At 36.0% G+C, this 25,364-nt stretch overlaps 12 protein-coding genes and 1 long non-coding RNA gene across 17 annotated transcripts; 5 read left to right on the top strand and 8 right to left on the bottom strand.

Moving 5' to 3' along the window:
• Nucleotides 1-32: 32 nt before the first annotated feature.
• LOC145732364 (transport and Golgi organization protein 11-like) lies at nt 33-1,282 on the bottom strand. Its single transcript, XM_081984564.1, has 4 exons — nt 931-1,282; nt 746-880; nt 557-694; nt 33-508 (listed from the first exon to the last, which is right to left on the bottom strand). The coding sequence occupies exons 1-4, from the start codon at nt 1,142-1,144 to the stop codon at nt 324-326; spliced, it is 672 nt and encodes a 223-aa protein (XP_081840690.1). The 5' UTR covers nt 1,145-1,282; the 3' UTR covers nt 33-323.
• Nucleotides 1,283-1,504: 222 nt separating this feature from the next.
• Nucleotides 1,505-4,658, top strand: LOC145732341 (phosphatidylinositol-3,5-bisphosphate 3-phosphatase MTMR2-like). Its single transcript, XM_081984526.1, has 12 exons — nt 1,505-1,738; nt 1,811-1,903; nt 1,995-2,207; nt 2,264-2,524; nt 2,579-2,717; nt 2,768-2,844; nt 3,170-3,306; nt 3,383-3,590; nt 3,644-3,814; nt 3,864-4,071; nt 4,135-4,316; nt 4,370-4,658. The coding sequence occupies exons 1-12, from the start codon at nt 1,625-1,627 to the stop codon at nt 4,490-4,492; spliced, it is 1,926 nt and encodes a 641-aa protein (XP_081840652.1). The 5' UTR covers nt 1,505-1,624; the 3' UTR covers nt 4,493-4,658.
• A 93-nt stretch (nt 4,659-4,751) lies between these two features.
• Nucleotides 4,752-5,849, top strand: LOC145732360 (pyridoxal phosphate homeostasis protein-like). The gene is made up of 3 exons (XM_081984559.1): nt 4,752-5,050; nt 5,107-5,458; nt 5,509-5,849. The coding sequence occupies exons 1-3, from the start codon at nt 4,879-4,881 to the stop codon at nt 5,744-5,746; spliced, it is 762 nt and encodes a 253-aa protein (XP_081840685.1). The 5' UTR covers nt 4,752-4,878; the 3' UTR covers nt 5,747-5,849.
• A 168-nt stretch (nt 5,850-6,017) lies between these two features.
• On the top strand, nt 6,018-7,133 carry LOC145732359 (small ribosomal subunit protein uS15m-like). The gene is made up of 4 exons (XM_081984558.1): nt 6,018-6,303; nt 6,361-6,530; nt 6,583-6,856; nt 6,909-7,133. The coding sequence occupies exons 1-4, from the start codon at nt 6,113-6,115 to the stop codon at nt 7,087-7,089; spliced, it is 816 nt and encodes a 271-aa protein (XP_081840684.1). The 5' UTR covers nt 6,018-6,112; the 3' UTR covers nt 7,090-7,133.
• LOC145732356 (ribonuclease H2 subunit B-like) lies at nt 7,125-9,068 on the bottom strand. The gene is made up of 5 exons (XM_081984554.1): nt 8,824-9,068; nt 8,542-8,772; nt 8,346-8,485; nt 7,768-8,077; nt 7,125-7,572 (listed from the first exon to the last, which is right to left on the bottom strand). Exons 1-5 carry the CDS (start codon nt 8,906-8,908, stop codon nt 7,385-7,387), a joined length of 954 nt encoding a protein of 317 aa, XP_081840680.1. The 5' UTR covers nt 8,909-9,068; the 3' UTR covers nt 7,125-7,384.
• Nucleotides 9,069-9,176: 108 nt separating this feature from the next.
• On the bottom strand, nt 9,177-11,874 carry LOC145732363 (dual specificity protein phosphatase 14-like). The gene is made up of 3 exons (XM_081984563.1): nt 11,610-11,874; nt 10,823-11,096; nt 9,177-9,808 (listed from the first exon to the last, which is right to left on the bottom strand). Exons 1-3 carry the CDS (start codon nt 11,723-11,725, stop codon nt 9,470-9,472), a joined length of 729 nt encoding a protein of 242 aa, XP_081840689.1. The 5' UTR covers nt 11,726-11,874; the 3' UTR covers nt 9,177-9,469.
• A 673-nt stretch (nt 11,875-12,547) lies between these two features.
• Nucleotides 12,548-13,466, bottom strand: LOC145732365 (translation machinery-associated protein 16 homolog). Its single transcript, XM_081984565.1, has 5 exons — nt 13,326-13,466; nt 13,192-13,268; nt 12,984-13,132; nt 12,790-12,930; nt 12,548-12,725 (listed from the first exon to the last, which is right to left on the bottom strand). The coding sequence occupies exons 1-5, from the start codon at nt 13,326-13,328 to the stop codon at nt 12,583-12,585; spliced, it is 513 nt and encodes a 170-aa protein (XP_081840691.1). The 5' UTR covers nt 13,329-13,466; the 3' UTR covers nt 12,548-12,582.
• Nucleotides 13,467-13,570: 104 nt separating this feature from the next.
• Nucleotides 13,571-15,487, top strand: LOC145732347 (endoplasmic reticulum lectin 1-like). Of its 2 annotated transcripts, XM_081984540.1 has the most exons (7): nt 13,571-13,965; nt 14,019-14,263; nt 14,313-14,397; nt 14,454-14,680; nt 14,738-14,879; nt 14,928-15,124; nt 15,178-15,487. In XM_081984540.1, exons 1-7 carry the CDS (start codon nt 13,683-13,685, stop codon nt 15,421-15,423), a joined length of 1,425 nt encoding a protein of 474 aa, XP_081840666.1. In that variant the 5' UTR covers nt 13,571-13,682; the 3' UTR covers nt 15,424-15,487. The 2 variants fall into 2 exon arrangements, with proteins under 2 accessions (XP_081840666.1, XP_081840665.1); XM_081984539.1 differs by having other exon boundaries at nt 14,454-14,879.
• A 1,083-nt stretch (nt 15,488-16,570) lies between these two features.
• LOC145732348 (mitochondrial adenyl nucleotide antiporter SCaMC-like) lies at nt 16,571-19,443 on the bottom strand. The gene has a single exon (XM_081984541.1). It carries the CDS (start codon nt 19,289-19,291, stop codon nt 17,861-17,863), a length of 1,431 nt encoding a protein of 476 aa, XP_081840667.1. The 5' UTR covers nt 19,292-19,443; the 3' UTR covers nt 16,571-17,860.
• A 153-nt stretch (nt 19,444-19,596) lies between these two features.
• Nucleotides 19,597-21,990, top strand: LOC145732346 (E3 ubiquitin-protein ligase parkin-like). The gene is made up of 9 exons (XM_081984538.1): nt 19,597-19,746; nt 19,940-20,223; nt 20,278-20,583; nt 20,643-20,846; nt 20,896-21,088; nt 21,133-21,228; nt 21,281-21,366; nt 21,450-21,646; nt 21,696-21,990. The coding sequence occupies exons 2-9, from the start codon at nt 19,965-19,967 to the stop codon at nt 21,852-21,854; spliced, it is 1,500 nt and encodes a 499-aa protein (XP_081840664.1). The 5' UTR covers nt 19,597-19,746; nt 19,940-19,964; the 3' UTR covers nt 21,855-21,990.
• On the bottom strand, nt 20,908-22,239 carry LOC145732373 (uncharacterized). Its single transcript, XR_014179008.1, has 2 exons — nt 22,125-22,239; nt 20,908-22,070 (listed from the first exon to the last, which is right to left on the bottom strand). It is a non-coding gene; the product is annotated as an uncharacterized LOC145732373 (long non-coding RNA).
• Nucleotides 22,240-22,456: 217 nt separating this feature from the next.
• Nucleotides 22,457-23,545, bottom strand: LOC145732366 (uncharacterized). The gene is made up of 4 exons (XM_081984566.1): nt 23,389-23,545; nt 23,165-23,328; nt 22,864-23,109; nt 22,457-22,813 (listed from the first exon to the last, which is right to left on the bottom strand). Exons 1-4 carry the CDS (start codon nt 23,398-23,400, stop codon nt 22,750-22,752), a joined length of 486 nt encoding a protein of 161 aa, XP_081840692.1. The 5' UTR covers nt 23,401-23,545; the 3' UTR covers nt 22,457-22,749.
• A 775-nt stretch (nt 23,546-24,320) lies between these two features.
• On the bottom strand, nt 24,321-25,240 carry LOC145732368 (adrenodoxin-like protein 2, mitochondrial). 4 transcript variants are annotated; one of them, XM_081984573.1, is made up of 5 exons: nt 25,175-25,240; nt 25,041-25,117; nt 24,849-24,981; nt 24,671-24,795; nt 24,321-24,615 (listed from the first exon to the last, which is right to left on the bottom strand). In XM_081984573.1, exons 3-5 carry the CDS (start codon nt 24,965-24,967, stop codon nt 24,404-24,406), a joined length of 456 nt encoding a protein of 151 aa, XP_081840699.1. In that variant the 5' UTR covers nt 24,968-24,981; nt 25,041-25,117; nt 25,175-25,240; the 3' UTR covers nt 24,321-24,403. The 4 variants fall into 4 exon arrangements, with proteins under 4 accessions (XP_081840699.1, XP_081840700.1, XP_081840697.1 ...); XM_081984574.1 differs by having other exon boundaries at nt 24,849-24,987; XM_081984571.1 differs by having other exon boundaries at nt 25,041-25,194.
• Nucleotides 25,241-25,364: the final 124 nt, after the last annotated feature.

Here is a 25,364-nt window from a genome sequence, read left to right on the forward strand (position 1 = left end):
ACTAGTTTTTTTTTCCATTCAAGAAAATGCTATTGCAATGATCTAACAGTATTTATTTTTGTCAATCTTTCAAAAAAACAATGACAACATGAATAATAATACATCAGAGTAAAGTATTAAATACACTATAACACTATTTTACACTTAACATCTGTAATATTGTGATTGAGTAAAAAAATTTGAGTAAATTATTCATATATAACCTAGCAAATATTTTTTGGTTTGCCAATCTAAATAATATATGGATTATGACTTTTGCAATCACAAAAAAAAAACAATATTATTACTAACAGTCCAGTGCATCATTTAGACTAAAAAACCACTCAGTCCCTGTTCATCCAAATAATAACTTTTAACAAGAAATAAGCTATACCAAATCCAGCTAAAATTTTCTCTTTTTGCAATCTATTAACATTTTCCAGTTCAAGAGCCATAACACGTCTGTTCAGTTTAGCCAACTGTCTTCTCAGATGTACCACTTCTTCAGCAGGAGTTAAGCTTTCACCACCTAAATTTTTAATATATTCTCAAGTGCACACAAATAACACAAACTTACCAATTGGTGGTGTGGCTTCCCTAAGTGAGTTTGACATTAAATGAGTTGAGTCATTCAAGTTCAGATAAGCTTTTTGTTTTGGCTTAACCACAGGCAGTTGATCTTCAGGTTCTGAGTCCCCTTGATAATCATTTATACCTTTAATACCTACATTAATTATTTGTAAAAACCCTGTGGAAGAATCTTTACCAGGAAAAGGGTATTTGTCTAAGGTTAAGCTTCTTGGAGGTGTTGCCACTCTTGGTAAGTCATTAAGATATGGTTCAGACGAACGAGCCAGCATTGAATTGTCAAAAGCAATCTCTCTAGGGGGTGCCCTGGTACCTAAAATATTCCTGTACAGACTTTGAATGCAAGTGCTTTATGATATTTACCAATGTGTTGATCTTGGCCCATCACCAGAATCCGTTCAGGCACTTGCATGTTGAAATTATCGGTAGCCCAAGAGTGTCGCACGTCTCCGTTCATTTCGCCACTGAAGCTGATTTTCTGGGGCACTTTCATACGTTGATTTATATCAACTTTAAAGTCGGCGTCCGTTACAAAAGCGTCCTGGACGTAATGGGAAGGACTAGTGTTGGAGGACATTTTTTTAGAGTTGGGAGCCTTAGAGTTTAAATTTGTGAGAGAGTAGCTCCGCAAGTTATCCTCCAGAACCAATCTCACTCTACTCAAACTACAAAGATAATGAAATGATAAGTGAATTTGTTATTTCCTGAAATTATTAATAAATTCTTACCAAATTAGAGAAAAAAAAAAACAAAAACACCTGACATCTGTCTCTTATGTGATAGGACAATGAGTATTTTCAACTTGTGATAGATGCCCACATGACCTCTTCAGTAGTACCTCTTAATATTAACACGTGATTCTTCAAAATGAGACACATGTCACGACGTTTCAATTTCACTGTCAATTTTCTTCGAAATGTCATGTTACACACTGACAGAAACATAAATAAATAAATACATAAATAAGGACCAATTTTAATAGCTTTTTTTAGACTTATCTCAAGATTAGAGTCATTTAAGAATACTCTTTGCTTTTTTCATTGTGGTAGTTGCCACGATGAGCCGAAAAACCGGAAGTTTGGAACTTCTCGACATGGACCCAAATCATTTCGCTAAAGACTATCATCGTTCAGACACAAAAAGTCTTAATTTAGGCAAGGTTCAAGACTCTGTAAGTACCAAAAACCCCTATAAAATCAAACAATAGTAGTACTTACCGCGTAAACGAATCGTTTATTTATAGGCAAATTGGGGTAAAACATCGCCCAGCAAAAGCTACTGTTCATCTAGTTCCACCTCTACAGAGAATGTTGTATCTACTTTAGAAGGAAAAAAAGTATTTTACTGCTTTTAATTTTTTAAAATATATTATCATAATTTCTGCTCTTAAATAGTGTCTTAAAATAGTCTTCTATGAATTTTAACAGGCTCAAATAGGCTCAGACACAGGAACCTTGAATCGGCCTGACGACATACCTTTACTGCCTGGCGAAAAAGTGACAGGTCAAGCCAGAGACGTCACTTACCTGTGTCCATATTATGGGCCGGCTCGAGGCACTTTGACAGTCACCAATTACAAATTGTACTTCCGGTCAGCCGACAAAGACCTGTCAAATGTTGTTGAGGTCCCGTTGGGTGTTGTAAGAATTTTTAGTAATTAGATTGTAACGTTTTTCCTATTTGTTGCACACTTTAGGTGTCCCGTATTGAAAAAGTGGGCGGAGCATCATCCAGGGGCGAAAACGCCTACGGCATTGAAATATTCTGCAAGGACATGCGCAACTTACGGTTCGCCCATAAACAGGAGAACCATTCAAGACGGACCGTTTTCGAAAAATTGCAAATGTACGCGTTTCCGCTCAGTTTCAAATTGACACTGTTCGCTTTCGAGTACCAGGAGGTGTTTAGCGAAAACGGTTGGGCCGTTTACGAGCCAATAGCTGAATTAAAAAGATTAGTAAGTTATTCTTGACAGGTGGTTTAATATGTTTCTTTCGGTTATTATTTACAGGGTGTGAATAACGATATGTGGAAAATCACGAAAATGAACGAGAATTACACGTTTTGTGATAGTTATCCTGCAGTGTGGGCCATACCGGCCCAAGCCAGCGACGAAAATATCCAAATTGTGTGCAGTTATCGCAGCAGAGGTGTAATTCTTCTGTTTTCTAGTGATTTTTGTTAAATTAAATAATTTCAGGAAGATTGCCGGTTTTAAGTTGGATTCACCCTGAATCTCAGGCCACTATAACGCGTTGCGCACAACCGTTAGTTGGGGTAAGTTAATTTTTGACAACCGAAATTATTAAACTATACAAAACTGTAATGCTAGATTTTGCATCAGTTTGTTGTGGATTCATACAACGAAAGAAAGTACACAGGTTTCACCTTAGAACGGAACTTTATTTGCTAATTGGTGCAATAGCAGCCTGTTTTTTAGGGTGGAAAAAGAACAAAACTTATATAAACGTAAAAAACAGTTTCATGACTTGCTTATTTCTAATTTTTGGGTGACGCATGACATCGTCTCTCATTTGTCAACTGTCAAAGGGGGGAACGTTCAGTTTATATACTGATGGGTTGTTACAAAACATAAATTTAGGTAGGTGGGAAGAGATGCCGCGAAGACGAACACTACATTCAGTTGATAATGGACGCAAACGCGCAGAGTCATAAAATGATCATAATGGACGCTAGACCAACGGCCAATGCAATCGCTAATAAAGCAAAGGGTGGAGGGTAAGTTTTCGCGTAAACAGCACAGTGACTTAAACGCTAAATGAGTGTGTGTGAACGTACAACAACTTTTGTACAGTTACGAATCCGAGGACACCTATCAACACGCGGAGCTGGTGTTCCTCGACATTCACAACATTCACGTGATGCGTGAATCGTTGCGCAAACTCAAGGAACTGTGCTACCCAAATATAGACGAAGTGAAATGGTTGAGCGGTCTGGAGTCAACTTATTGGTTGAAACACATCAAATGTATTCTAGCCGGAGCAGTACGAATTGTTGACAAGGTGAGGGCAAAAAAATCTAAAATTACTAACTATTGTTGGTCGGTTAAATTCAGGTGGAAAATCATAAAACGTCAGTGTTGGTGCACTGTTCAGATGGGTGGGACAGGACCGCCCAATTGACCGCCCTTTCCATGCTGATGCTCGATCCCTATTATCGTACTATTAAAGGATTTGAAATATTAATTGAGAAGGAATGGTTGTCTTTTGGACACAAATTTCAACAGGTGTGAATTATTGTTCTTTTGTGACAAGTAATAATTTTAATTACACTAGAGAGTGGGCCATGGCGATGATCACCATAGCGACGCAGATCGTTCTCCCGTTTTTCTGCAGTTTGTTGATTGCGTCTGGCAAATTACGCAACAATTCCCAAACGCTTTCGAGTTCAATGAACATTTCCTAATCACCATTTTAGATCACTTGTACTCGTGTCGTTTCGGCACTTTCCTCTTCAACACCGAACGCGAACGAGTCTTGGAAAGCAAGTTCAAATCTGCATCTCACAAGTTTCTTGTTATAACTACAACGTTTCATATAATTCTAGAAGTGAAAGATACCACCGTTTCTCTGTGGTCCTACACTAACAGCAACTTGGATTTGTATCGAAACCCGTTGTTTTGGGCTAACAGTAAACAGGAACGAGTTCTAGTTCCCGTGGCTAGTATCCGGCATATTAAATTATGGAAAGGTTATTATTGCCGTTGGAACCCTAGCATGAGAACCCAAGTTAATAATTCTACTCTATTTTCAAAACCAAAGTTAAAGCATTTTTTTTGCAGGATCCAGTGTACCAAAGAATAAGAGAGCTGTTGATATTGAAAGAGCAACTGGAAAACACAGCGGCCGAATATAAAAAAGAACAACAGCAACGCATGACTAGAAGCAACGTCAGCCCTACCTAAGTCATTGAAATCCACTAGCTTAAGTCCACTTGTAAGATTGTACAGTATTAATTTTTAAGTGCTTAAACTCCGTACTATAGCGGCTCAGCATAGACGAGCGCGTTTTTAATAACCGTATTTTTCTATATTTTGCTGCTTAATTTCAAAATAAACCTTTTCAATATAATGTTTTGTTTATGCTTACAGCGTAAATTATTGATAGCCCGGCCTACAAATGACGTCAGATGGTCACGTGACAAGACGACATACGTCTTGTCACTTTCATCAACTAAATAAAACAATAACAAACGTAATAATTTTCAAAATAAAACCCAAAAGAAACATTGATAGCGAAATACAAACATGACTTTACAAACTACATGCAAATCCAAATAGAATAGCCTAGAATGATTAAAGTCATGGCAGAGATTGATGTTAAACTGGGGCTCCGTAAGGTTCTTGAGCAAATAGAGGTGGCTTGCAGCAAACGAAACGTAGAATTTGATGGTATTACACCCCGTTTAGTAGCTGTGAGTAAAATTAAACCTGTTGAACTGATAGTTGAGGCTTATGAAGAAGGTTTGTGACCATCATATAGCTATTCGGTTTTTTAATTCAATCCTTACTATGTCTAGGGCAGAGACATTTTGGAGAAAACTATGTCCAGGAGCTACAGGACAAATCCCAACACCCGGTCATCCTTGAAAAATGTAAGGATATCCAGTGGCACTTTATTGGTCATTTGCAAGCAAATAAAGTTAACAAAGTGTTAGCTGTACCAAATTTATATGTGATAGAAACGGTAGATTCAAAGAAATTAGCCACTCAGCTGAACAAAAATTGGCCTAATTACCGCTCTCCTGAATTAACCAAGTTGAATATAATGCTTCAAGTAAACACAAGCTCAGAACAGGAGAAAAATGGGGTTGAACCCTCCGAAATCACCAGTTTGGCTGAGTATATTATAAAAGAATGTCCCAACTTGAAGTAAGTGGCTTATTTTTACCAATCCAAGAAACTGTATGTTGCTATTTTAGTTTGGAAGGTCTAATGACAATTGGTAGGTTTGGTTATGACCTATCACATGGACCTAATCCGGATTTCTTGTGCTTAAGGAAATGTAGGGATGATTTGTGTAAGGAATTAGGTTTGAACTGGAGAGATGTAGGACTATCCATGGGAATGTCAGATGATTTTGAACACGCAATCAGTCTGGGGAGTACAAATGTCAGAGTGGGGAGCTCAATATTTGGAGCTAGACCTAAAAAAAATTAAGATTATTGGTATACATTCAAAAGTTTAGTCTTTATATTTTGTATAGCATATATTGGGTGAATATTGTTTTATTAGCATTACTAAAGTGTCTCATAAATATTAATTGTTTTCTGTTTTATTTTATTATTAAATATAATTTTTAATTTTTTGGATTAGGAGAAACAGGAAACTTGTAGGTTATAAATAAAAAACGAGCATTGGTCATGTGATGTAGCATAAGTTGGCAAATACAGCAATCACGTGATAGATAATGTCAGATGACAGACTAAATCATAATAATTGAGGTTATGTATTTAAAAAATTGTGCTTGTTCTTTGAGTTTTAAGGGAAAAATTTATTATTCAAACCAACATATCCCCCCAAAAAATGAATAAAATCTTTTCATTGGCGTGCGAGACGCCACAGTTGCACTACATAGCAAGAACGTACGCTTTTAAATCAGATTTGAAAATCAAATGGCGCAGACCGAAACGGATTCCCTGTACCAGTCCAATAAAGTCCGGAGATTTGTCGCGTATGTCCCCAATAGACAAAAAGCAATACCTGATACCGTTTAGGTAAATATTATGGCTATTCCGTCGTTTAGTTTAAGCTGTATACTGTTTCAACTGTAGAAACTGCAAAGAACTGGATAGAGCCAATGATTATGTTAAAAGGCTCTTTACTGTGGAATTTAATCAGAAGAGAGCAGGTACTAAGTTGTACCTTAATGAGATCCATGAAGCTGTCAAAGTACATGAGTATGATTTAAATACCATTGAAGTGGTTTTGGCTAGATGGACAGGTTAGCATGTTAATAAATAACCATAACTGTTGACATCAAAAATGATTTTTAGGTAGGATCAGAGCGTGGCAAGAGGTCCATCAACGATTTCCTAGGGAAAAACAAATTAAAGTGCAGCTCAAAGAGTTGATAGACAAGAGAAAAAAGTACTTAAAATGTTTACGGAAAACTGACTACAAAAAATTCGAATGGGTGCTAGAAAAATTAAACATTGTGTACAAACCCCCACCCTCTGAATTCAGATGGGTAGCGCGCAGAGAGTCCTTAGTAAAACTAACCAATAAACATTGTGAAAAAGTTAAACAGGATAAACTGGACACGTTACGGTAAGACAAGCTTTTAAACACAAAAAAAATAAACTACATTAAAAGGTTTTAGTTTAAAATTTGAAAATGAACAGCCCGCCTTTCTGGAAGAGAAAATTAGAAGCCTGGAATTTATTAGGAGTGAGCAGAAGGAATGTGGTGTCGATGTTACCATAACTCAAGAGGAAATTGATGATATCATCAAACAGTTGGATGAGTTAAAACTTGAGAGAACTGTAGTGGAGGAGTATTGATTGGGATACAGAAATAATGATTTAATACCATAAAAAAAACTTAAGTGAATGTTTTATTTATTCAAATACAGTCAAGCCTAGCTACAAGTACACAATTACCATTAATTTGCCTCAGTCTTAGAAATCAACGTACTATGTCTGTAAAACTTAATTTTACTGGCATATGAACAACCTTGAATCTAACACAATATTGAGTTATGCGCAATAAAAAAAAAAACTATCAAACAGCTCTTTTCCGTTTAGAGCCACAGACAGTAACACCTCTATGCTTCTCTAACAAATCATCGAAACGCGATTATATTTTCTTAAAAAATGAACTGATTGATTTACTTCCCCCCGCCACTTTCGCTCTGGCTTTATCTTTGGCGGTAAAACTGGGCGTTTTGGCCGCCATTTTTATTTCCGGTTTACTCAGATCTAGCACGCTGCCACCTGCTGGTAGTTTGTCGTCGTCATCCAGTTTTGGCTTTTTCGATTCTTGGCCTGTCCAAGAAAGACAACCCAAAATGGTCACATAAATTGCAGCCAGTGGTTAGAATTCACTTTTAAATACCCAAAACCTGTCTCTAGTGTTGTTTTATCTTGTATAATGTGAGCAAATGCAAAAAATGTTTCTTCACCCACAAGGACATTTATCAACAGTTTCTAGTAAATTGACACAAACCAACTAACACTTACCTGGAGTGTTTCCGCTTTTTCGTTTCAAATTTTGGGTGGCGGCCTCTTCAGGCAGTCCGAGAAACTTTAACAATTTCAGACTGAGATCGTCCATCAGATACTCAGAAACAATGCCGTGGGCGTATCTGAGGTAAGCCTCGTGATCCGCATCGGTCTTGGCGGTGCGCACAAAATTACCGGACACCGCGCCAGATCCGGTTACGTGAATGTTTTTTTGTTTCAAAATTTCGGCCACTCGTTCTGTTTTCTTTTTCAGCCAGTTTAGCGTTTTGTCCTCGTTGTACTTGTACGCGTTCAAATCGTCACTACCCTATAACAAAACCAATATAAAAATTTTTAAATTAAACCAAACAAATGAAGCCAGGAAGCAAAAAACTGTCACTGTCACAAAAAAAATTTTAGAAATGTCAACTGTCATTCACCTTGTCTATCTTGTCTAACTATCATTCTATTTGCATTTACAATAAAAATTACCATTATTAGATATTTAGTAGTATAGTGGAGAACAATTAATTGGATCACATGCCAAAAAACAAATTATTAAACCATTTTGATACTAACCCGTTAAATTACCTTACCTTTTTATCTGCAATCATAGTCAAATAACTTAACCCACTTGATTTTAACAATCTTTCAGTTTCTGGATACTCTTGATCTCTTAATAATTGATCCAAAGGTTGAGCATAAGTAGAGCAAAACTTTTTCAAGTATGGCAACACTGAACAAAACACAATAATTAACTGGGCTAGAGGGGAAAAAACACCAGATTCTCACCCAAAAAAATAGGATCAATAGGTGTGGAAAGCTGCATTTTACCATCACTCTTGACCACATCATCAATAAACCAAGACCTGCGACCTCCATCAAAGGTAATGACTTCTTGCACTGAATTATTACTGGGAGAGAATAAGAAAACGGCAGATTCTCCTGTGCTAGGGTGTCTCAAATTAACTACATCAGGGGTGCCTTTGCCTGTGTATTGTTCAGACAATTCCAATGCCTCACCTGATTTAAAAGAAAAATGTCACAACAACATTACAGATTGAAATCGTTTACCTTTGAGCAAAAACACCCAGGAGTTTTCAGGTTGTTGTACGTTGCTTTTAATGCATTTTTTTGGGGAGGCTTTAACGCGCGGCATTTTGCCACCCTTAAATATTGCTTCTGTTTAATTTGTAGATTATATCATCTTCGCGATACACGTAAACGAGGTTTCTTTAGGACAGATTGTCCTTTAGCAGTGATTTTCGGGTCAATTAATCATTTTATTCAATTTTTATTATTTTCAGAAAACATATACAACACAAGCAAAACAATGGAATAGTGACATTAATGACGTGCCACCAGCAAATTAACGTCACTCACATGAATCAATGAATTGAGTTTAGATGTAATTGGATAGGAATTGATGTCACTAAAACAATTTTTTTATTAATAGATATTATTAATACAAAATACAAATTTGGTTGGTCCCCTTCAGAGGTTTCTTAACCTACCGTACATTAATCAAAGGCGTATTTGGTTATATCACATTTTTGATTAGTACTGCCGTTTTGTTATTAAGGCCCTGTTGTGCAATTCCTGTATTAATCTCAGTTTAACACACATTGTTGCACAACTGAGCCTAATTCGTAGTTAGTTCCAAACACACTTTTGGTGTACCCTCTTGGAATTCCCTCAATGAGGTCAACATTTTAGTAGACTAAACTAAACAACCGCGTTTACACTTATCCCTGAACCTCCTGGTGGGAATATGGATTTTCCGGTACTGACCCTCGTACACTTCGGGAATGCTCATTTGGACGTACTCGTTGTACACCATGCGTACCGTGCTTTTCCCGTACAACTCTTCTTCGTACTGAATTAGCTGTTTGAAGAAACCGCAATTCGGTTTGATTCTAGGTCTGCGCGATTTAACGTAATTGTACGCTTCCAGAAGGGTCAGGTGACGGTATTTCATCAAATAGACTATGCATAGGGTAGCCGATCTGCTTACCCCCGCCACACAGTAGATTAGGACTCGATTACCTGACGACGTCACCTGAAATTTTTTTTATGTAAGTCACAGGTAAATTACGTCACATTTGTACCAGACAAACTGTCACCCTAATAGTTTAAATTTCTGTGTCGATTTTGCGCCTATATTTATTAAGTAAATGATTACAGCTTATTCGTAAAAATTCAAAATTTTATAAAAAGTTTGTGGGTCTATAATAGAGTTGATGACGTGCGCAACTCGTAGGTGTGCCTAAAAAAGTTATAGATACTTAACAAATTTGTGGTTGCGAAACACGCATATAAACCTAAAAATATAAAGGTATTTATTATTCATGTTGGTTCATTCATCGGAAACTTGGCTGTTTTAGCAGGTTTTTTAATGGCGCTTATACAAATTGCACAGTTGAAAAAAGTTCTTCATGTTTTTGCCGATTAAAAATAAACAATGAATCACTCAACATGGGACAGATTGACTGGTTTGTTATTTCATCTTCAGAGGATAAATATTTTCTTTACATTTGCCTTACTAATATACAGGTGTGGTAAATCCAAAACCGACCATAGGAAAACCTCGTAACGGACAGAGAAACGTACATTATTGCATGCGCGGGACTAAGACAGAAAACGGAAAAAATATCAAGTAGGCCATATTTTCAGCGCGTTATTGCCGAACGCCAAGTATCACTCAAATACCGTCGACAAAATAACTTGGCGTTTGGCAACAGCGCGCTGAAAATATGGCCTACTTGATATTTTTTCCGTTTTCTGTCTTAGTCCCGCGCATGCAATAATGTACGTTTCTCTGTCCGTTACGCGGTTTTGGATTTACCACACCTGTATACATGAATTAAATTAAATAGAGTGCTAAGTACTCTGGTGTGCATCTACTTTGTAATTCAATAAAATTTCTTGAAATTCCGATCTAATTTTAGTTAAAATTGGATAAATGTTTATATATCAATTAGAATTGCGGAACTGCAACACACGATCTAGGTTGCGCTATATTTTCCAATTTTGTGACGCTTTTAGTAAGCAATAATGTAAACAACAAAATTACCTTCTCAATCAGGTCTGAGACGTCATCAAAAAATTTGCTGATATTACAGTCGAAACAATCCAAAATATCGACTCTATGGAATGTGACATTTTCGCTGAGGGGCACCAAAGGTAATTCGGGAGCTGCGCTAATGACGCAAGTGACCCCGGCAGCGTCCACGATCCCCGAATTAACAAAAGCGGCCGATGTGAGGATCAAATGGTCGGTCAAGATCGAAATGCTGCTGTTTCTCAATGGGGCCTCCAACGTGGGCACCAATTTAGAGTACGCCAACCTGGAAAAAATCCCAATAGTTATAAGTAATCAAGCGGTAATTAAGGCTAACAAATCGCGGACGTTGTGTTTTTTTCGTTGCCGCGTGATTTATTACACATTTGGCGGAAACTGATTAACAAAAAGTAAAGGCGTCACTTTTTGGCACTCCTATTGTAAATATTCATGACGTAGATGCCTAAATGCTCTTGTCGTAATTAGATGGATTTGGCACTGGCCAAAAAAATATTTTTGTATCTTTTTCGCCCTCGCACGAACCATAAATTCCAAAAGAAATTGTTGTTTAGTGACTTTTATAAAGTGTTGTTTTTTATCTAAAAATAGAAGTTCTTGTTATAAAAACTCTATCTGCTTAACGGCTTCAAAGTAGCTGAAATTGACTACTATAAAGTGTCACTCAAAATACATAAAATTATGTCCTCTAATAACTTAAATTCTGACTGTTTTAACCATTAAAACGCAAATCAGAAACCTTACAAATTATTGATGTTCTTGTACATTAACAGCAACTTACCTTTGAATGTCTTCTTCCCTCAAACTGTCTTTTAAAATTTCTTGCACCGAACCGGCCTTATTCATTAAGCCTTTATCACTGCTACTTAGGGCTTCGATGGACTGCACTAGTTCCATTTTTCAAATCGAACAAAAAACAACAATATGATTCAGAAAAGCTGAAGAGAGAACGTGGCTCGCCGAGCACCGTGTCGAAACTGAGTGACTGAGTCACGGAATTTCGCATTTTCTACCTGGGCTATTTTCCACGCATTCCTTCGGGATATATTCGTGTAAACAAAATATTTCGGCCGCATTCCGCACGGTGTTTGCAACCGTGGATCGTTCGAAACGCGGGAAATATTTTGAGAAACGGCCCGCCATATGCGTTCGACATTCCTGCTCTACCAATTTATATCATCTCTTATTCTTTGTTCTTGTGAAATATGCTACGTTTATTTTCAGTCAAACCATGAGAAAAGGAATTTAGGACAGAGACTGGGTTATTTTGTTTATCCAGAGTATTCACATACTGTCTGGATTAAAATTCAAGGACTAATGACAAAGGAATTTAATATGTGTGTACAAGATTAGCCAAAAGCTCAAATTTGCCATAAATTTTTCACTTTATTGCAATGTGAACAAATTTCGATGGGAGTTAGGTGAGTTTGTTTGATGTAGGTCCAAAAAAAGTATCTAAATATAAGACTAGGACCAGGTTAAAACTATTAAACACACACACACAAAAATTGTTCAAAGAAAGTTACACTTTTCTTGTTTTGTCAATTAAAAAAACCATTAATATTTGTCACCCAATGAAGAAGGTATAAGGACCTATAAAAATCAAATTGTCAATTTGGCTCTTATATCCTGGGTGTTTTTGCTCTTATATATTATCACTGTTCTTACCAGACATACACTATATTTTCAGTAACTTTTCAAGTAAAAACCCAGAAGAAATTGGCTGAAAATAAATATAATTTAATAAACAGAACTTAACTAGAAACAGCTTTTTCTTTATAACTTTTCAAATTTCCTAAACTGAACCTTTTCAGTTTGAAGTTTTGTAAAAACCTAAGCTCTCCTGTCCAATTTTTCAACATTGCTAAATGACTAGGCTGAAGTAAATCAGGAATTTCTGAAACAACATTCAACACCTATAACACAACACTTTCTAAGTATTTTTATGTAAATTTACTTACCAATTCCACAAGCTTTAAACTCCTCCCTTTCCCTTTTTAGTGTCATATTGATGATGTCCTCTCTGCTAGCATGCTGCCTGTTTTTCCTCTGACCAATTGAATGCTTCAGTTTAATTTGCTCCAATTCCTCATCAAAGCGGCCTAATTACAAAACATCAACAGTGATAATTTACGTGTTTAAGAAAGCAGCTAACCTAAATATTTGAGTATAAGTAATTCCAGCTCCCTTGGAGTTAAAGCAGTCAATTCAGGGTCCAGATGGTCTCTGAACCACACCAATTTCTCTCCAATCATGTTTTGTTTTATGTAACTGGCTGACTTAGACTTTTCTTTTGCAGTTTGCCTTTAAAAAAAAAAGTGATACTTCACTGATTTCTTAAATAGCATGCTCCACTAGTATATCTCTTTAAAGTTTTTGCTAGAGCCTTGGTTTTCCTGCTGTTTGGATGTTTGCATTTTTCTAATTGTTTGATTTTAGGCTGTAACAAGATGAGTTTAGTTTACCAATTTAAGCTAGCAAAAAATATTGTAGTTACCATGTTGTGAGTCCTATAAATTTTTTAAATCACTAGTTTAGTTAGGTTAGGTTAATTAAATTTAAGTTAGGTTAGGTGTTTTGGTGTGATTAATAACTGGAAACTGAACAAAGCTGGAATGATAAAGACGGGCAAACAGAGTAACGTATTAGAGAGACAAAGATAGAAACAATAAAGTAACTACTCTCCACGAGTCAAATTGATTGTCATGACTTTGACAGATGGATGACAAGTAAACAAATAAATCCAATCAAAACATGTCACGTACCCTAGCTCCTAATTCAATTTAAAAACTTTGAAAACTATTCAAAAATCTGTATCAGATAATTTTTAAATGTGATTAGTTAAAGTTTTAACATGGCCTGGAGCGTGTACTTTATTTACTGGTTTTCCCTGTTTTTCTACACCAAACAACATGACATCAAAGGATTTGATGATACAGTCCTATTTGATATTAACTTCCCTGGCAATTTAGCTGAAGGTCTGGGTAATGACTACACTGAAACTTTGTTGGTCACTTCCTCCTTGAAGGAGAAATACAAGTGTTACCTACCCAACATTGTGGAAAAAGAAGAAACACCTTTAGAACCATACTCAGGTCCCAGTCCTTTGGAGCTCATTTCACCACTTATCTCTCAAGGTTAGTGCAATTTTATTGTTGTTTTGAATGTAGTTTAAATGTTACTTATTTAGGCACATGTTCATACCGTTTGGAAAGTTACTGGACCTATGAGGTATGCCATGGAAAGTATATCCGGCAATATCATGAAGAGAGAGAGGGGAAAAAGATTAAACTGCAAGAGTACATTCTAGGCAAGTGGGATGAGAAGCATTTTGACCGCTTGTTGGAAAAAGACCAGAAAGAAAGGGAAGACTTAAAAGAAGACTCTGTAATCCCAACTAAAAAAATTGAAAATTCCAATTTACCCTACTTTGAGGTAACTTGATTGATTTGTATGGTATTTTAGTATAGTCAAGAGTTTTCAGTTAACAATGGGTAATGGTACAGCTTGTGACCTCAATTACAACAAACCACGAACAACCAAAGTGATTTATGTGTGCTTCATTCATGGTAAATCATTGTGCATGTACATCTAAGACAAATTATGTAAACTGGTTTGTTTTTAGGTAAACATGAAGTATTTCTACTTAAAGAAACATCAACATGTTCCTATGAAATCATAATTTTAACTCCATTGTTGTGCTCCCATCCTAAATACAAACCAAAAGACACTGGAGACTTGAAAATAAATTGTTTGCCTTTAGAGGGAGCTGAGGCTGAGCCCTACAGTTTGAGAAAATTGAAATCAGAAAGTGCTAAACTCAGAAAAAATGCTGAAGTTGATAGAATTAAAGTAGGTTATTATTTGTCAAGAAAACCAATAGCAAAATGGTTTAATGTTGTTTTTAAGGTGGAGTTGATACAATTTAAACCAGAGGATGCAATCACTGCAATCAGTGGCGATTCAAAATCACCCAAGTTTGTTACAGATAAAGTGGCTGATACCACTCCTGTTAAAGAGTTTTTACAAGGAAAATACTGCTTATATGGAGGTGAGGGTGGTCATGTGTCTATAGGTTGGATTTATAGAATTTTTCTAGGAACTGGATGGTGGAAATTTGAGTTTTGTTACGGCAAAAGTGTAGAACAATTTCACATTGAACGGGACGGATCAAGGACTTCAATTAACTTGGGAATGTTCAACAAACAAAAACACTTGGATTGGATCAAAGAGCATCCACATAAACGACCTAAACCAGTAGGATCTAGGCGGCAATTGTCTCACTTTTACTCTGATGTTAGTTTTCCTGTATTTTACTTTAGGTGGTTTTAATTGGGATATTTTTGTAGGGTAGCGTGTGCGATAAAACCGGCCAACCCCGTCAAACTGAGGTGAAATTGAAATGTTTAGAGAAAGCGGCTAACCCTTCAAGCGTGTCCCTTTACCTACTCGAACCCAAATATTGCGAGTACATTTTAGGGGTGGAATCCCCTTTAATTTGTGATATTCTGGACAAGGCGGATGATAATGGATTGGTGCAGGTGCCAGTCGATTTAAGTGATGACGAGTATTCCACTATCACCATTAAGCTGTAAAATTGTGATAATTTTGTGTTGTGTAGGCGTTAAGGACTAATACAGACTGTTTTTTTTCCTTCAACTTATGATAATATTTTTATCATAATATTCCAAGAAAGAAAATGAAAAAAAATCAACATTTTTTCCGTCAAACCAAATACACTCATAGTATAGTTCTATCCTTTTTTATTTGTATGAAACAGAGAGAAATAGACACGCATTCTTTAGTTGACATCCACCATTACCGACAAAACTAACTGTCATTGTCAAGGGTGCCTGTGATTTCGGTTTGCCGTGTCGCGTATACAATTGACAATTAGTTTTTTTTTAAACTTTGTAGAATTTATAAACATTTATTACAAACTACAGTTGACGGAAAAATGTTGTAAGTTACACCAACTTTTAATCCTGCAAAATGGTTGACCAGTTGAAAAGTAAGGCCAACCTGGCCAACGCCACTGGACTCTTAATAAAAAAGGTGAAAGATGTTAGGTCTGTTCCTAGAGAGAATCTCCAACTAGTAATCAGAGAAATAGATGCATCCATTGGACACAAGTCACAGAAAATGTCATAGTCACGTGAGCATTCAACCAATGAAACTTATTGACATTTTTTTTACCACCAAAACTTGTGGCAAAGTCATAGAAAGTAACCTTTGTTAGACCTTTTAAGTGTGTTTTCACAATCTTTCCCTTTGTCACCTTTTATCACCACAAATCTGAGTAATTAAGTGAATTGGACGTGGAAAATTTAAAGCAGCCTTAGGTATTCTTATAATGAAGCCCTACTAAAATTAGCAAATCTCATTTCTCACTTATCACGTGTCGTCTAGTACATATAACACAATAAACTTGTAAATTACAAATACTTCACAGATAAGTGTACTGGTGTGAAATATTGACTTTTAAAAGCGCTTTTATACACACATTCTGGTATATTTTGGAGTTCTTTTGTTTTCTCACTAATCACAAGGGTATTTTATATCAAATAATGCGTCATCATTAATCCCCAAGCGGGAACCTCCGTTTTAAACTGGATCAAAAATCGGCCTGTTTTCTTGGACTCAAAGGTCAATGTCTGGGTTCAGTTTGCTTGTTTTCCTTAAATATTAATCAGTACAATGTTGCAATTGCAATACCTAGAAAACTGAACAAAAAAGCCCATATTTGATTTAACAGGAATTTATTAAGTGCTATTATACAGTTTTGAGTATTTTTTGAAATTGTATTTTTAAAATTGAAAATGCATCAATATCAACGAGTAACACACGCAAGGACAAAAATGCAATAAGTTAACAACCCTTAAAATACACACGACTATCCTCATAACGTGTTAATGAGTAAAGCAGGAATTTATAACAAAGATTCAATTTTTTTAACTAACAGTATAACTAAAAATCAGCGCTTTGGAGTAGCACAAATACTTCAGTTGGAATTCAGTTTAATTAGGTATTAATTATTGTTAATCAAACATGTGTCTTATCGAACGAAGGTCCACGTGTCTAACAGGAAACGCACTTGAAATAAAGGTCAGCTTTGAAATTGCAAGTGAATCGCCCACTGTCGTAATACTTTCGAAACTGAAGGGCCAAAACACTCTAAACTCGTCATTTACAGAACATTCCCTGATTACAGCTTATTGATTACTGGTTAAAACTGGTTTGGCTAGCAAAGCCAACGAAAATAATTCATATTCAAATAAAATTTCCTGACCATGGAGCTTTTGCCAAATTATTTAATTTGTAGGTCAGTCTAAATCGCATGCGTTATATGCGAATAAGAATGTATTCAACACTTTCTACCTGTTTTAAATAAATAATGGCTTATATTTAATTAGCAACAAATTCTTGAGATGATCCTTTAGAATGATATAGTTTCGTTTCTGATTTCTAAAGCTGAGTCAATCAAACATGATTAGCCAATTAACTTGTTGAATTTCAAGTTTGTGCCGGATTTCTCCTGATAAGGCTTAAGCAATAAAAGCCTTAGAAACAAGCTGTAATCATAAGTGTTGCAGTTTTTTATTGTTTCATACAATAATTGAAAAGGAGCATTTTTCAGTATAGTTGTAATTTATTAAATAAAACCAAAATGTTCTAATGAACTAAATTTACTAACATTGAAGCCAGATGGAAGTGTAGGCTATTTTAAAAAAAATTATAAGCCAGCTCTTTGATGCAATCAATAATAAGTTACTTAAATTTTGAGAACAAGTGGTGTCACCACCATGACAAGGTCTATTTACTACCTACAATATTAAAAATTATCACAGAACCCATTCCTAACCTAATAGACATTGTCTTATATAAATATTTCACAAAATTTGATAGTTGTAGTAGTAAAGAAAAACAATACTTTGGGAGGAATTAAGCTTCACTGTTGTCAAAAAAGGCGATTAAAAAAATTACCCTAATAATTAAATAAATAAATAAATTCAGGCCTAAAATTCATCACAATCATGTCATGTGAATACCCAGGAGTTGACTTGTATACTCATAGGTGACATAACTGATACTAACTGCGGGAATTGCTTTAATAAAATTGGGCGTAATGCCCCGGTACAGTCCCAAAATACCTTCTTTCTGAACGATAGTTCGGAAAACCCGGGACATTGTGGCTGATGTGGGATCTATTGAAGCATGCACCACTTGGGCTTGCAATCGGGTGCGTATCAAGGCCAAAGGGTAGGAACACATCTGCCCTAATGTACTACTAGCACTACCGCAAGCGAGTAATGTCCAAAACCCCGGTTGTTCATCAGTCCCATGAGTTTTAAAGTATTTTTTTTTCAATGTTTCATATACAGCTAAATCAATACCCGCATATGGAATAATCCCCAAAATATTAGGAATGTAGCCCCGATAAAATGCTTTAAGACCCTCAGATACATAGATTTTGTAAGCTGCATCTGCAATGCTGTTGTACTGTCCCGTTTTTCGTAAAGCCAGTCGAGTTTTTAACACTTCTAGAGGGTAAATGATGGTTTGGCTTACACCACCTGCTATCGCCCCCGCCGTAAACCTTTCATATATACTCAAAGCCTCTTTAGAGTCGCCTTTAATCAACCTTTTAATCTGCTCATAGGCTGCAAACTTTATTGCAGTTTCCGGTGCAATTTTCAACACATTCATTGCATTACCTCGCCATAAACCAGCAACACCACCCTCCTTAACCATAGTCTGTAAGCAATCTGCTATCCTCTGTTTGGAGGGTTGTACCTGGAGGAACACCTTCAGCCTGTCCAAAGGGGCAGTACACGTTCTGGACACTGCTCCAGCCACCCCACCAGCTGCCAAATGTCGCCACCACTTTCCTGACTGCAGTTCACTTGGGGTGAAGTCATCAGGTACATTCATATCCTCTCCAATGTCCAAATATGTGGAGTGTCTCCAGTAAGTGATAAGGTCCTGAATGTTGTTGCTTGGGGCCAACAAAAGAAAGTCCCGCCATTCATCATAACTAATATTAAGACTCCCATCCTGATCCATTCTCTGCAGCAGGTTGGTGGCCTCCCGCCTGTCCAAGGGTATGCCCAAATCACTAAAAGCCCGCACCAGCTCCTCCAGGTCGATTTTACCATCGCGGTTCTTGTCTAAACTGGCAAAATGCAAACGAAGGTTCTTCTCATGCTCCCGGACGTAGTAGATAAAATCGGCCAGGGCCAGGTCGCCGGTGGCTGTTTTATTGTGCTTAATAAATTTCTCGGCATACTTTTGGTTCACTCCTTGTTCGTGTAGGGCTGCGGACAAATCGTGGATATCGATTCTGCCGTTGCCGTTCTTGTCCAGTTTGACGAAAAGTCGCTCCAGGCGCTCCTCATCTTCCTGCGGCAGCTCGTGGAAGTAATGCGGCGGAACTTTTAGTATTTCCTTGCTGGAACGCGGCATTTTTTTTCACTAAAAACTAATAGACCGCAGTCACGCTGTACTCAATTTCGCACCAGCTTTTGCACATTCTCCGACACTGCTGCTCAAATAATTACTAATTGCCAAATTGCATTTGACGTATCTATTGTACATTGTACTTTGAATTGTGAGGTTAGAACTCTGTTGTCAATTTTTTTTTGACACTTCCCACCGCTAAACTTGTTCAATTGATACCACGTGGTCATATCAAGTTTTGCTAAAGGATGATACACGTGATACTCTACCCTGCAGAGGAGCGTGAATAGCTTTCTTGTTGTCTATCTCTTTCTCAAATGTCATAACATAACCACAAAGTGCAAGGTTATCTGAAAAAAATAAATAAATAAATAAAAAATAGGTATGTGTATTATTATTAGCTCTATTAAATAAAGTTAATAAAGTGAGTTTGTTAAAAGTTAGCTCTAAAGAAAAAGGAGGTAATGTACTATGTGTGTTCTACTCAAATATTGATAAGTTGCATTTTTGTTTGCTTTGAATGATAATTTAGATTTTTAAAATTTCAATAATTTATTTTACAAATTATTAATTAATTATGTTTGGAGTAGTTAAGAAGAGATTTCTTATTAATTTGGTAAATGATGTAGGTAATGAATATTATTACACTTGTAGAAGTCAATATCATGAATTTGCAAACATGCTGAAATTCTTCACTTCACTGTTCACCAAATTATTCCAAATAATGCTTCAACTAGTCAGCTCCAAGCAACACATAATAACAAATTTGCTCAGAATCTATGTAAAAACGACGTGCGGAAGCACTTTGTGTCTGGAACTAGATCCAAAATGGGATATTTCTGAAGTAAAAAAAATGGTAGCCCCTAAAATGGGTCTACAACCTGGAGAGTTGAAGGTTATTTTTGCTGGCAAAGAATTGAGTGATGATGTGATTATTGGTAATAAAACAGATATAAATCTGTTGCACTAGGATTTGATATTTGAATTTTTAGAGGAATGTGATCTGGGTCAACAAAGCATCTTGCATGTGGTGCAAGTTAAGCCGCGTAGTGTAAAAGAGGTGTTTTCGCAAAATGGTGGAAGTTTCAGTTCTAGTACTCCAACAAAATTGGCTCCTTTATGTGAAACATTAGATGATTCAATGTTTTCTACCAGTTCTGGTAGCAGGAAAAACTCAGTTTCAATTGATTTAACTGATGTTAATAGTAGTATAGAGTCTGAGTCAGGAATTGAGTTCAGTCAGCCTAGAAAAGTGCATTTTTATGTGTACTGTCCTACATGTAAAGATCTTAAACATGGTGGGTTGTAACCAAATTAAAATATAATAGATGTGAAAAGCATTGATTTGAAATCGCAGGTAAATTAAGGGTGAGATGTCACTTTTGTAAAAGTGGAGCTTTTACGGTGCATTCCGATCCGCAAAGTTGGACCCACGTTCTTGAATCCAAACAGATAACCGGCACTTGCGAAAACGACCTTACATTGTGCTCCGACATATTACAGAATCAAGAACCTACTTTTGCGGAGTTTTACTTCAAATGTTCCGAACATATTTCTTTAGGTAAATTTTATTAGTTTGAATTAATCCACCGATTAAGCAATTTATTAAGGTGAAAATGATCAGGCTGTACCTTTGGATTTAATTCGTCCAAATTTAAAACAGTTGAAATGTGTGGCCTGTTTGGACGTTCCCGAAACTGCGTTTACGTTTCCTTGTCAAAACGATCACGTGACCTGTTTGGAATGTTTCAAGCAGTACTGCATGTCCAAATTGAATGAACGACAGTTCTGGCAACATCCTGAGTGAGTTTATTTTTTTTCGGCAACTGCAATATATTTGGCTTTAGATTTGGTTACACTCTAGCTTGTCCCAATGGTTGTCCAGACTCATTCATTAAAGAAATCCACCATTTTCGTTTACTCGACGATGAACACTACAACAGGTAATATTTCACTTTTTGCCTTTTACAAATTTACAGAATTTCAATTGAAAAGGTACCACAGTTTTGCCGCCGAAGAATTTGTTATACAATCAGGTGGTATGTTATGTCCACAACCTGGATGTGGTATGGGAATATTAGGTATGTTAACTTGCTAAATGTAAATTGTGGTAAAACGTGGTGTAGTTTGACGACATTGTTTTCTTAAATTGATACCGTTTAAGCTGATCCTGACTGCACGAGAATTACCTGTCAAAATTGCAAATACGTGTTCTGCCGTAACTGTTTGCAAGGTTACCATATTGGAGAATGCGATCCGGCGGAACCAAATGCACCGGGTGGACCTGCTGGAAGCTGCGAAGGAGAATTGAATTGTGCTACTAATAAAAACGGCGAAGACGCCTCTAGAACTACGATTAAAGTGAGTTTTTTTGTTAGTTACGACTTATTTGACACTTTTTCTGCTTTAGGTAATAACAAAGCCATGTCCTAGTTGTAAGACCCCAACAGAAAGAGACGGCGGCTGTATGCATATGGTTTGCACAAGAGCAGGCTGTAAGTTTCATTGGTGTTGGGTGTGTCAAATTGAATGGACCAGAGAATGTATGGCAGATCATTGGTTTGGTTGATTTTCTGGTATACTTTGTTCAATTTGATTATTTATTTATTTATGTGCACTTTTTATGTGGTTCTGGAGAACTTCTTAGTTCTACAGATAACTTTTTAATTGGAAGTAGATATTACAGTTGTTACTTAAAATTATTACATCTAGAGATTTTTTTCAACTAACAGTGCTCCTGTTAAAAAGGTACAACTAATAATCCCACTAGTAAGTATCTGGACATCTGGAATTTTTTTTTAAATAATTAAGATAATAATGATCAGTGATAACCAATTACCAAATTATTAAAATTTGATGAATTTGATCATGTTGATTACTGGGAAATTTGGATGAAGCAACGACGGAAGTCAGCTGACTGTCAAATAGGAGACGTCAAAACCGGTTGTTTGTGTCACGTGCCGTTACGTTTTATATAATCGTTGTAGTCACGTGATAAAATTGACGTGACGTTGCTTTTATTTACATTTTTTCAGGTACTTTACAACCTTTTATTTACTTCTTATATTCTTACTATTTAATAAGAAAAAACGGTAAAACATTCAAATCAGTAACAAGTGTAATTAGAAGCCTTCATTTGGAGTAAATCGTAGGTAATTGATTGACTGGATATTTTGTTCAATTCGATTATTTATTTATTTATGTACATTTTGTGTGGTTCTGGAGAACTTAATTCTTAGTTCTGCAGATAACTTTTTAATTGGAAGTAGATATTACAGCTGTTACTTAAAATTATTACATCTAGAGATTTTTTTCAACTAACAGTGCTCCTGTTAAAAAGGTACAACTAATAATCCCACTAGAAAGTATCTGGACGTCTGGAATTTTTTTTTTTAAAGTTAAATTATTGCAATAACATAACTCATCATTGGTTGGGAGTATTGTCTTAAAAATGCAGTGCCAACTCAGTATAACACTTTATCCAAGTTGGTTATCGCTTCCATTGCCTCCGGATCATGATTCGACAGCCTAAATTGTGAAATAACGTGTTTTATGTTTTTTTTAATAAATTCTCCTACCGTTGTCGTTTGTCCAGAGTGGGGTTTTCCCCTTTGCCCCAACTCGAAGAATCGTCAAAGCTGAAATCGGATCTAGTGAAAAAGTTTCGGTCCAACGTTCCTACGTTTCGATTTTGTGCCGTGGATTCCCCTGGTTCTGCAGCCCCTTCGATTGGGTTCGATTTACTACCTCCGAAATGCTTGAAACTGGAACTGAGCGAGCTTTGAGTGTCTTTTAGGGCGTGCTTCACGTAAAGCGATGGTCCCCTACAATTTTGCGGTGTAAGAGAGTTGGCAAGTTGTTTTACAAAGTTTTACTTACACCTTTTTATATCCACTGACCGGATCTAGTGCTCTTATAAGTTTCGTCAACTTTTTGTTAGATATAAACAAATAAATCACACATCCTATTAGTATAACAATCGCACCGCCCAATATACTCTCAACTATGATTGTTTGAAGTTTCAATTGGTCCAGATCACTACTCTAAAAAAACATTGCTCTTAGATATTTACCAGCTATAAATGATTAAGTATTGAAACTCACCGATTCAGACATATTTAGCTCTTTGGTTAATTAAAATTTGAAAACGTCACTGGAAAATCAGATGTGAAATCTCTGTTGTTATTACACGTTATCATACTAACGCGAGCTTATCAGTTCTTAAAGCATTATTAGATCATTCCTATAAAATGAGAGTGATAAAAATATAAATGTGTCCTTATCTTAGCGTTTGTAGTAAATTCCTGTGGGCTTATTGTATTACAATAACATTATTGTATTTTTAAATAGTCAAAACATTTTGGAAATTGACTTACACACTCAAAAGCGCTAATTATAGAGCTGACAATAACAAAAGTTCAGAAAAGCGCAAAAACATTTCAGCTGTTGTGTCAAAAAGTGTAGCTTATAAACTACAACAGAAGAAAAACAAATAAACGTGATTATTGTGATATATTTGGACAAACAAACAACCAAAATGTGTAATCATTACACTTAAAAATTTGCTGATGATGAGTGAGGAAGCATAACCTTATCTAGAGAAACAGATAATCCTCAATTGTTTTCGATTTATTATGACTGACTATAAGACATTTAGGAGGAGCGTTTCATATTAATTAATTCTAGGGACTTTTGAAACTGCTGATTGAAGAAATTTTATTTTTTTATGGGTTATGGTATCGTCTCTTTACCTTCCAAAACATTTTTTTCAGATTTATCTCTGATATTAATGGCGGATTGTACCGACATAAGGTTCACCTAGACTAAGTTGTGATTTGACTGTGACAGATTATGTGCAAAATGTCATAGTCTAACCCAGTCTGAGGTGCCTTTAAATATGTCAGTGTAATCGGCCCTTAATTCCTACAATTTACATTTTTGAAGTACTTTTACTTTATGCATTAAAATACAACTCAAATTTGTGTCAAATCACTTTGTAAGTGAATCCCTGCAGGGTTAAATTAACACAACAGTCAAAGATTTAACAAAATATATTTTATAACTTTGTTGTAAAACATAAACATGATAAATATCATTTTTGTACTTTTATCCACATAATCTAACCTCGTGCATCATTTACAGTGGCAGGCACATTAACTTCTAAATTGTCCATATCTTCTGTCAGAATGACCTGACAGCCCAACCTGGAGGTGTCTGCTAAGTCATAGGCCAAATCTAACATGTCCATTTCCTCATCAGTTGGTTTGTTAGGCAAAGAGTCATAGATGTTTTTAGGGAAAATTAAATGGCATGTGGAGCATGTTAGTGTCCCTACAAGATTAACCTTAGTTATTCCATGTGAATGTTAAAGTCCCATGTTAAGTACCTTCACAGGCACCAAACCCATCCAAATCCACATCGTTGTTTACAACCACGTCCAAAAGTGAGTTTCCCACTTTACCTTTGACGTTAATTTTATCTCCATTAGCTTTAATAAAAGTCACACTGACCCTGTTTTGATGTTATAATAAGTGAGGTTCACTAGAAATAAAAATTGTACTTACTCTTTTTTGTCCAATTTTGGCTGACTAGCAGTTTGTTCAGATGACAAGCATCTTACATTGGTTTTCGTGTAGGGACTGCCAAAAACCCTTATAAGCCTTGAAGCGTGTCTTAAAGCCATAATGCTACTAGTATCTGAAACTACATTACTACACCAGTCTGCAACAGTTGATATAATATTGATAAAAACTTACGTAAAGTGCATAAACTCCAATGCAGCGTTACACACAGATAACTATCTGTCAGCGTACGTTATTGCTTAATTAGTTTACTGTAATTTGTACACAACTTTAAACTTTCACCATTTCCAAATCCTCTTTTTCCTTACCTTAATGCATGAGTTTACAAATATTATTTAATGATACATTTTAAGGTCGCACTACTTAAATAAGCAACTTTTCAAGTGATTTGATTACCTTGAAGTGACCAAGCATTTATTTGTTACTGATAATTAAGATAATAATGATCAGTGATAACCAATTACCAAATTATTAAAATTTGATGATGTTGATGACTGG

This window comes from Ips typographus, linkage group LG8 (assembly GCF_016097725.1).
Source record: "Ips typographus isolate SLU linkage group LG8, UJ_Ityp_2.0, whole genome shotgun sequence".
Lineage (NCBI taxonomy): Eukaryota > Metazoa > Arthropoda > Insecta > Coleoptera > Curculionidae > Ips > Ips typographus.

Bases quoted from the DNA above. Each gene is read 5' to 3' on its own strand.
- LOC145732364 (XM_081984564.1), bottom strand. From the start codon at position 1,144: ATGTCCTCCAACACTAGTCCTTCCCATTACGTCCAGGACGCTTTTGTA. The intron at 881-930 runs GTAAATATCATA...GGAATATTTTAG, and splicing joins GGGCCAAGATCAACACATTG to GTACCAGGGCACCCCCTAGA. The intron at 695-745 runs GTAAAGATTCTT...TAGGTATTAAAG, and splicing joins AGACAAATACCCTTTTCCTG to GTATAAATGATTATCAAGGG.
- LOC145732341 (XM_081984526.1), top strand. From the start codon at position 1,625: ATGAGCCGAAAAACCGGAAGTTTGGAACTTCTCGACATGGACCCAAAT. The intron at 1,904-1,994 runs GTATTTTACTGC...GAATTTTAACAG, and splicing joins CTACTTTAGAAGGAAAAAAA to GCTCAAATAGGCTCAGACAC. The intron at 2,208-2,263 runs GTAAGAATTTTT...TGCACACTTTAG, and splicing joins TTGAGGTCCCGTTGGGTGTT to GTGTCCCGTATTGAAAAAGT.
- LOC145732360 (XM_081984559.1), top strand. From the start codon at position 4,879: ATGATTAAAGTCATGGCAGAGATTGATGTTAAACTGGGGCTCCGTAAG. The intron at 5,051-5,106 runs GTTTGTGACCAT...TACTATGTCTAG, and splicing joins AGTTGAGGCTTATGAAGAAG to GGCAGAGACATTTTGGAGAA. The intron at 5,459-5,508 runs GTAAGTGGCTTA...TTGCTATTTTAG, and splicing joins AAAGAATGTCCCAACTTGAA to TTTGGAAGGTCTAATGACAA.
- LOC145732359 (XM_081984558.1), top strand. From the start codon at position 6,113: ATGAATAAAATCTTTTCATTGGCGTGCGAGACGCCACAGTTGCACTAC. The intron at 6,531-6,582 runs GTTAGCATGTTA...AATGATTTTTAG, and splicing joins GGTTTTGGCTAGATGGACAG to GTAGGATCAGAGCGTGGCAA. The intron at 6,857-6,908 runs GTAAGACAAGCT...AAAAGGTTTTAG, and splicing joins GATAAACTGGACACGTTACG to TTTAAAATTTGAAAATGAAC.
- LOC145732356 (XM_081984554.1), bottom strand. From the start codon at position 8,908: ATGCCGCGCGTTAAAGCCTCCCCAAAAAAATGCATTAAAAGCAACGTA. The intron at 8,773-8,823 runs GTAAACGATTTC...CTTTTAAATCAG, and splicing joins CTGGGTGTTTTTGCTCAAAG to GTGAGGCATTGGAATTGTCT. The intron at 8,486-8,541 runs GTGAGAATCTGG...TGTTTTGTTCAG, and splicing joins TATTGATCCTATTTTTTTGG to TGTTGCCATACTTGAAAAAG.
- LOC145732363 (XM_081984563.1), bottom strand. From the start codon at position 11,725: ATGGAACTAGTGCAGTCCATCGAAGCCCTAAGTAGCAGTGATAAAGGC. The intron at 11,097-11,609 runs GTAAGTTGCTGT...GATTTTTTCCAG, and splicing joins AGGGAAGAAGACATTCAAAG to GTTGGCGTACTCTAAATTGG. The intron at 9,809-10,822 runs GTAATTTTGTTG...AAAAAATTTCAG, and splicing joins TCTCAGACCTGATTGAGAAG to GTGACGTCGTCAGGTAATCG.
- LOC145732365 (XM_081984565.1), bottom strand. The intron at 13,133-13,191 runs ATATACTAGTGG...TTTTTTTTAAAG, and splicing joins CTAGCAAAAACTTTAAAGAG to GCAAACTGCAAAAGAAAAGT. The intron at 12,931-12,983 runs GTTAGCTGCTTT...TTTTGTAATTAG, and splicing joins ACTTATACTCAAATATTTAG to GCCGCTTTGATGAGGAATTG.
- LOC145732347 (XM_081984539.1), top strand. From the start codon at position 13,683: ATGGCCTGGAGCGTGTACTTTATTTACTGGTTTTCCCTGTTTTTCTAC. The intron at 13,966-14,018 runs GTTAGTGCAATT...TTACTTATTTAG, and splicing joins TTCACCACTTATCTCTCAAG to GCACATGTTCATACCGTTTG. The intron at 14,264-14,312 runs GTAACTTGATTG...AAGAGTTTTCAG, and splicing joins CCAATTTACCCTACTTTGAG to TTAACAATGGGTAATGGTAC.
- LOC145732348 (XM_081984541.1), bottom strand. From the start codon at position 19,291: ATGCCGCGTTCCAGCAAGGAAATACTAAAAGTTCCGCCGCATTACTTC.
- LOC145732346 (XM_081984538.1), top strand. From the start codon at position 19,965: ATGCTGAAATTCTTCACTTCACTGTTCACCAAATTATTCCAAATAATG. The intron at 20,847-20,895 runs GTAAATTTTATT...CAATTTATTAAG, and splicing joins TTCCGAACATATTTCTTTAG to GTGAAAATGATCAGGCTGTA. The intron at 21,367-21,449 runs GTATGTTAACTT...ATACCGTTTAAG, and splicing joins ATGTGGTATGGGAATATTAG to CTGATCCTGACTGCACGAGA.
- LOC145732366 (XM_081984566.1), bottom strand. The intron at 23,110-23,164 runs GTAAGTAAAACT...GCAAAATTGTAG, and splicing joins GTCAGTGGATATAAAAAGGT to GGGACCATCGCTTTACGTGA. The intron at 22,814-22,863 runs GTAGGAGAATTT...TTCACAATTTAG, and splicing joins ACTCTGGACAAACGACAACG to GCTGTCGAATCATGATCCGG.
- LOC145732368 (XM_081984573.1), bottom strand. From the start codon at position 24,967: ATGGCTTTAAGACACGCTTCAAGGCTTATAAGGGTTTTTGGCAGTCCC. The intron at 24,796-24,848 runs GTAAGTACAATT...ACATCAAAACAG, and splicing joins CCAAAATTGGACAAAAAAGA to GGTCAGTGTGACTTTTATTA. The intron at 24,616-24,670 runs GTACTTAACATG...TTAATCTTGTAG, and splicing joins TGGGTTTGGTGCCTGTGAAG to GGACACTAACATGCTCCACA.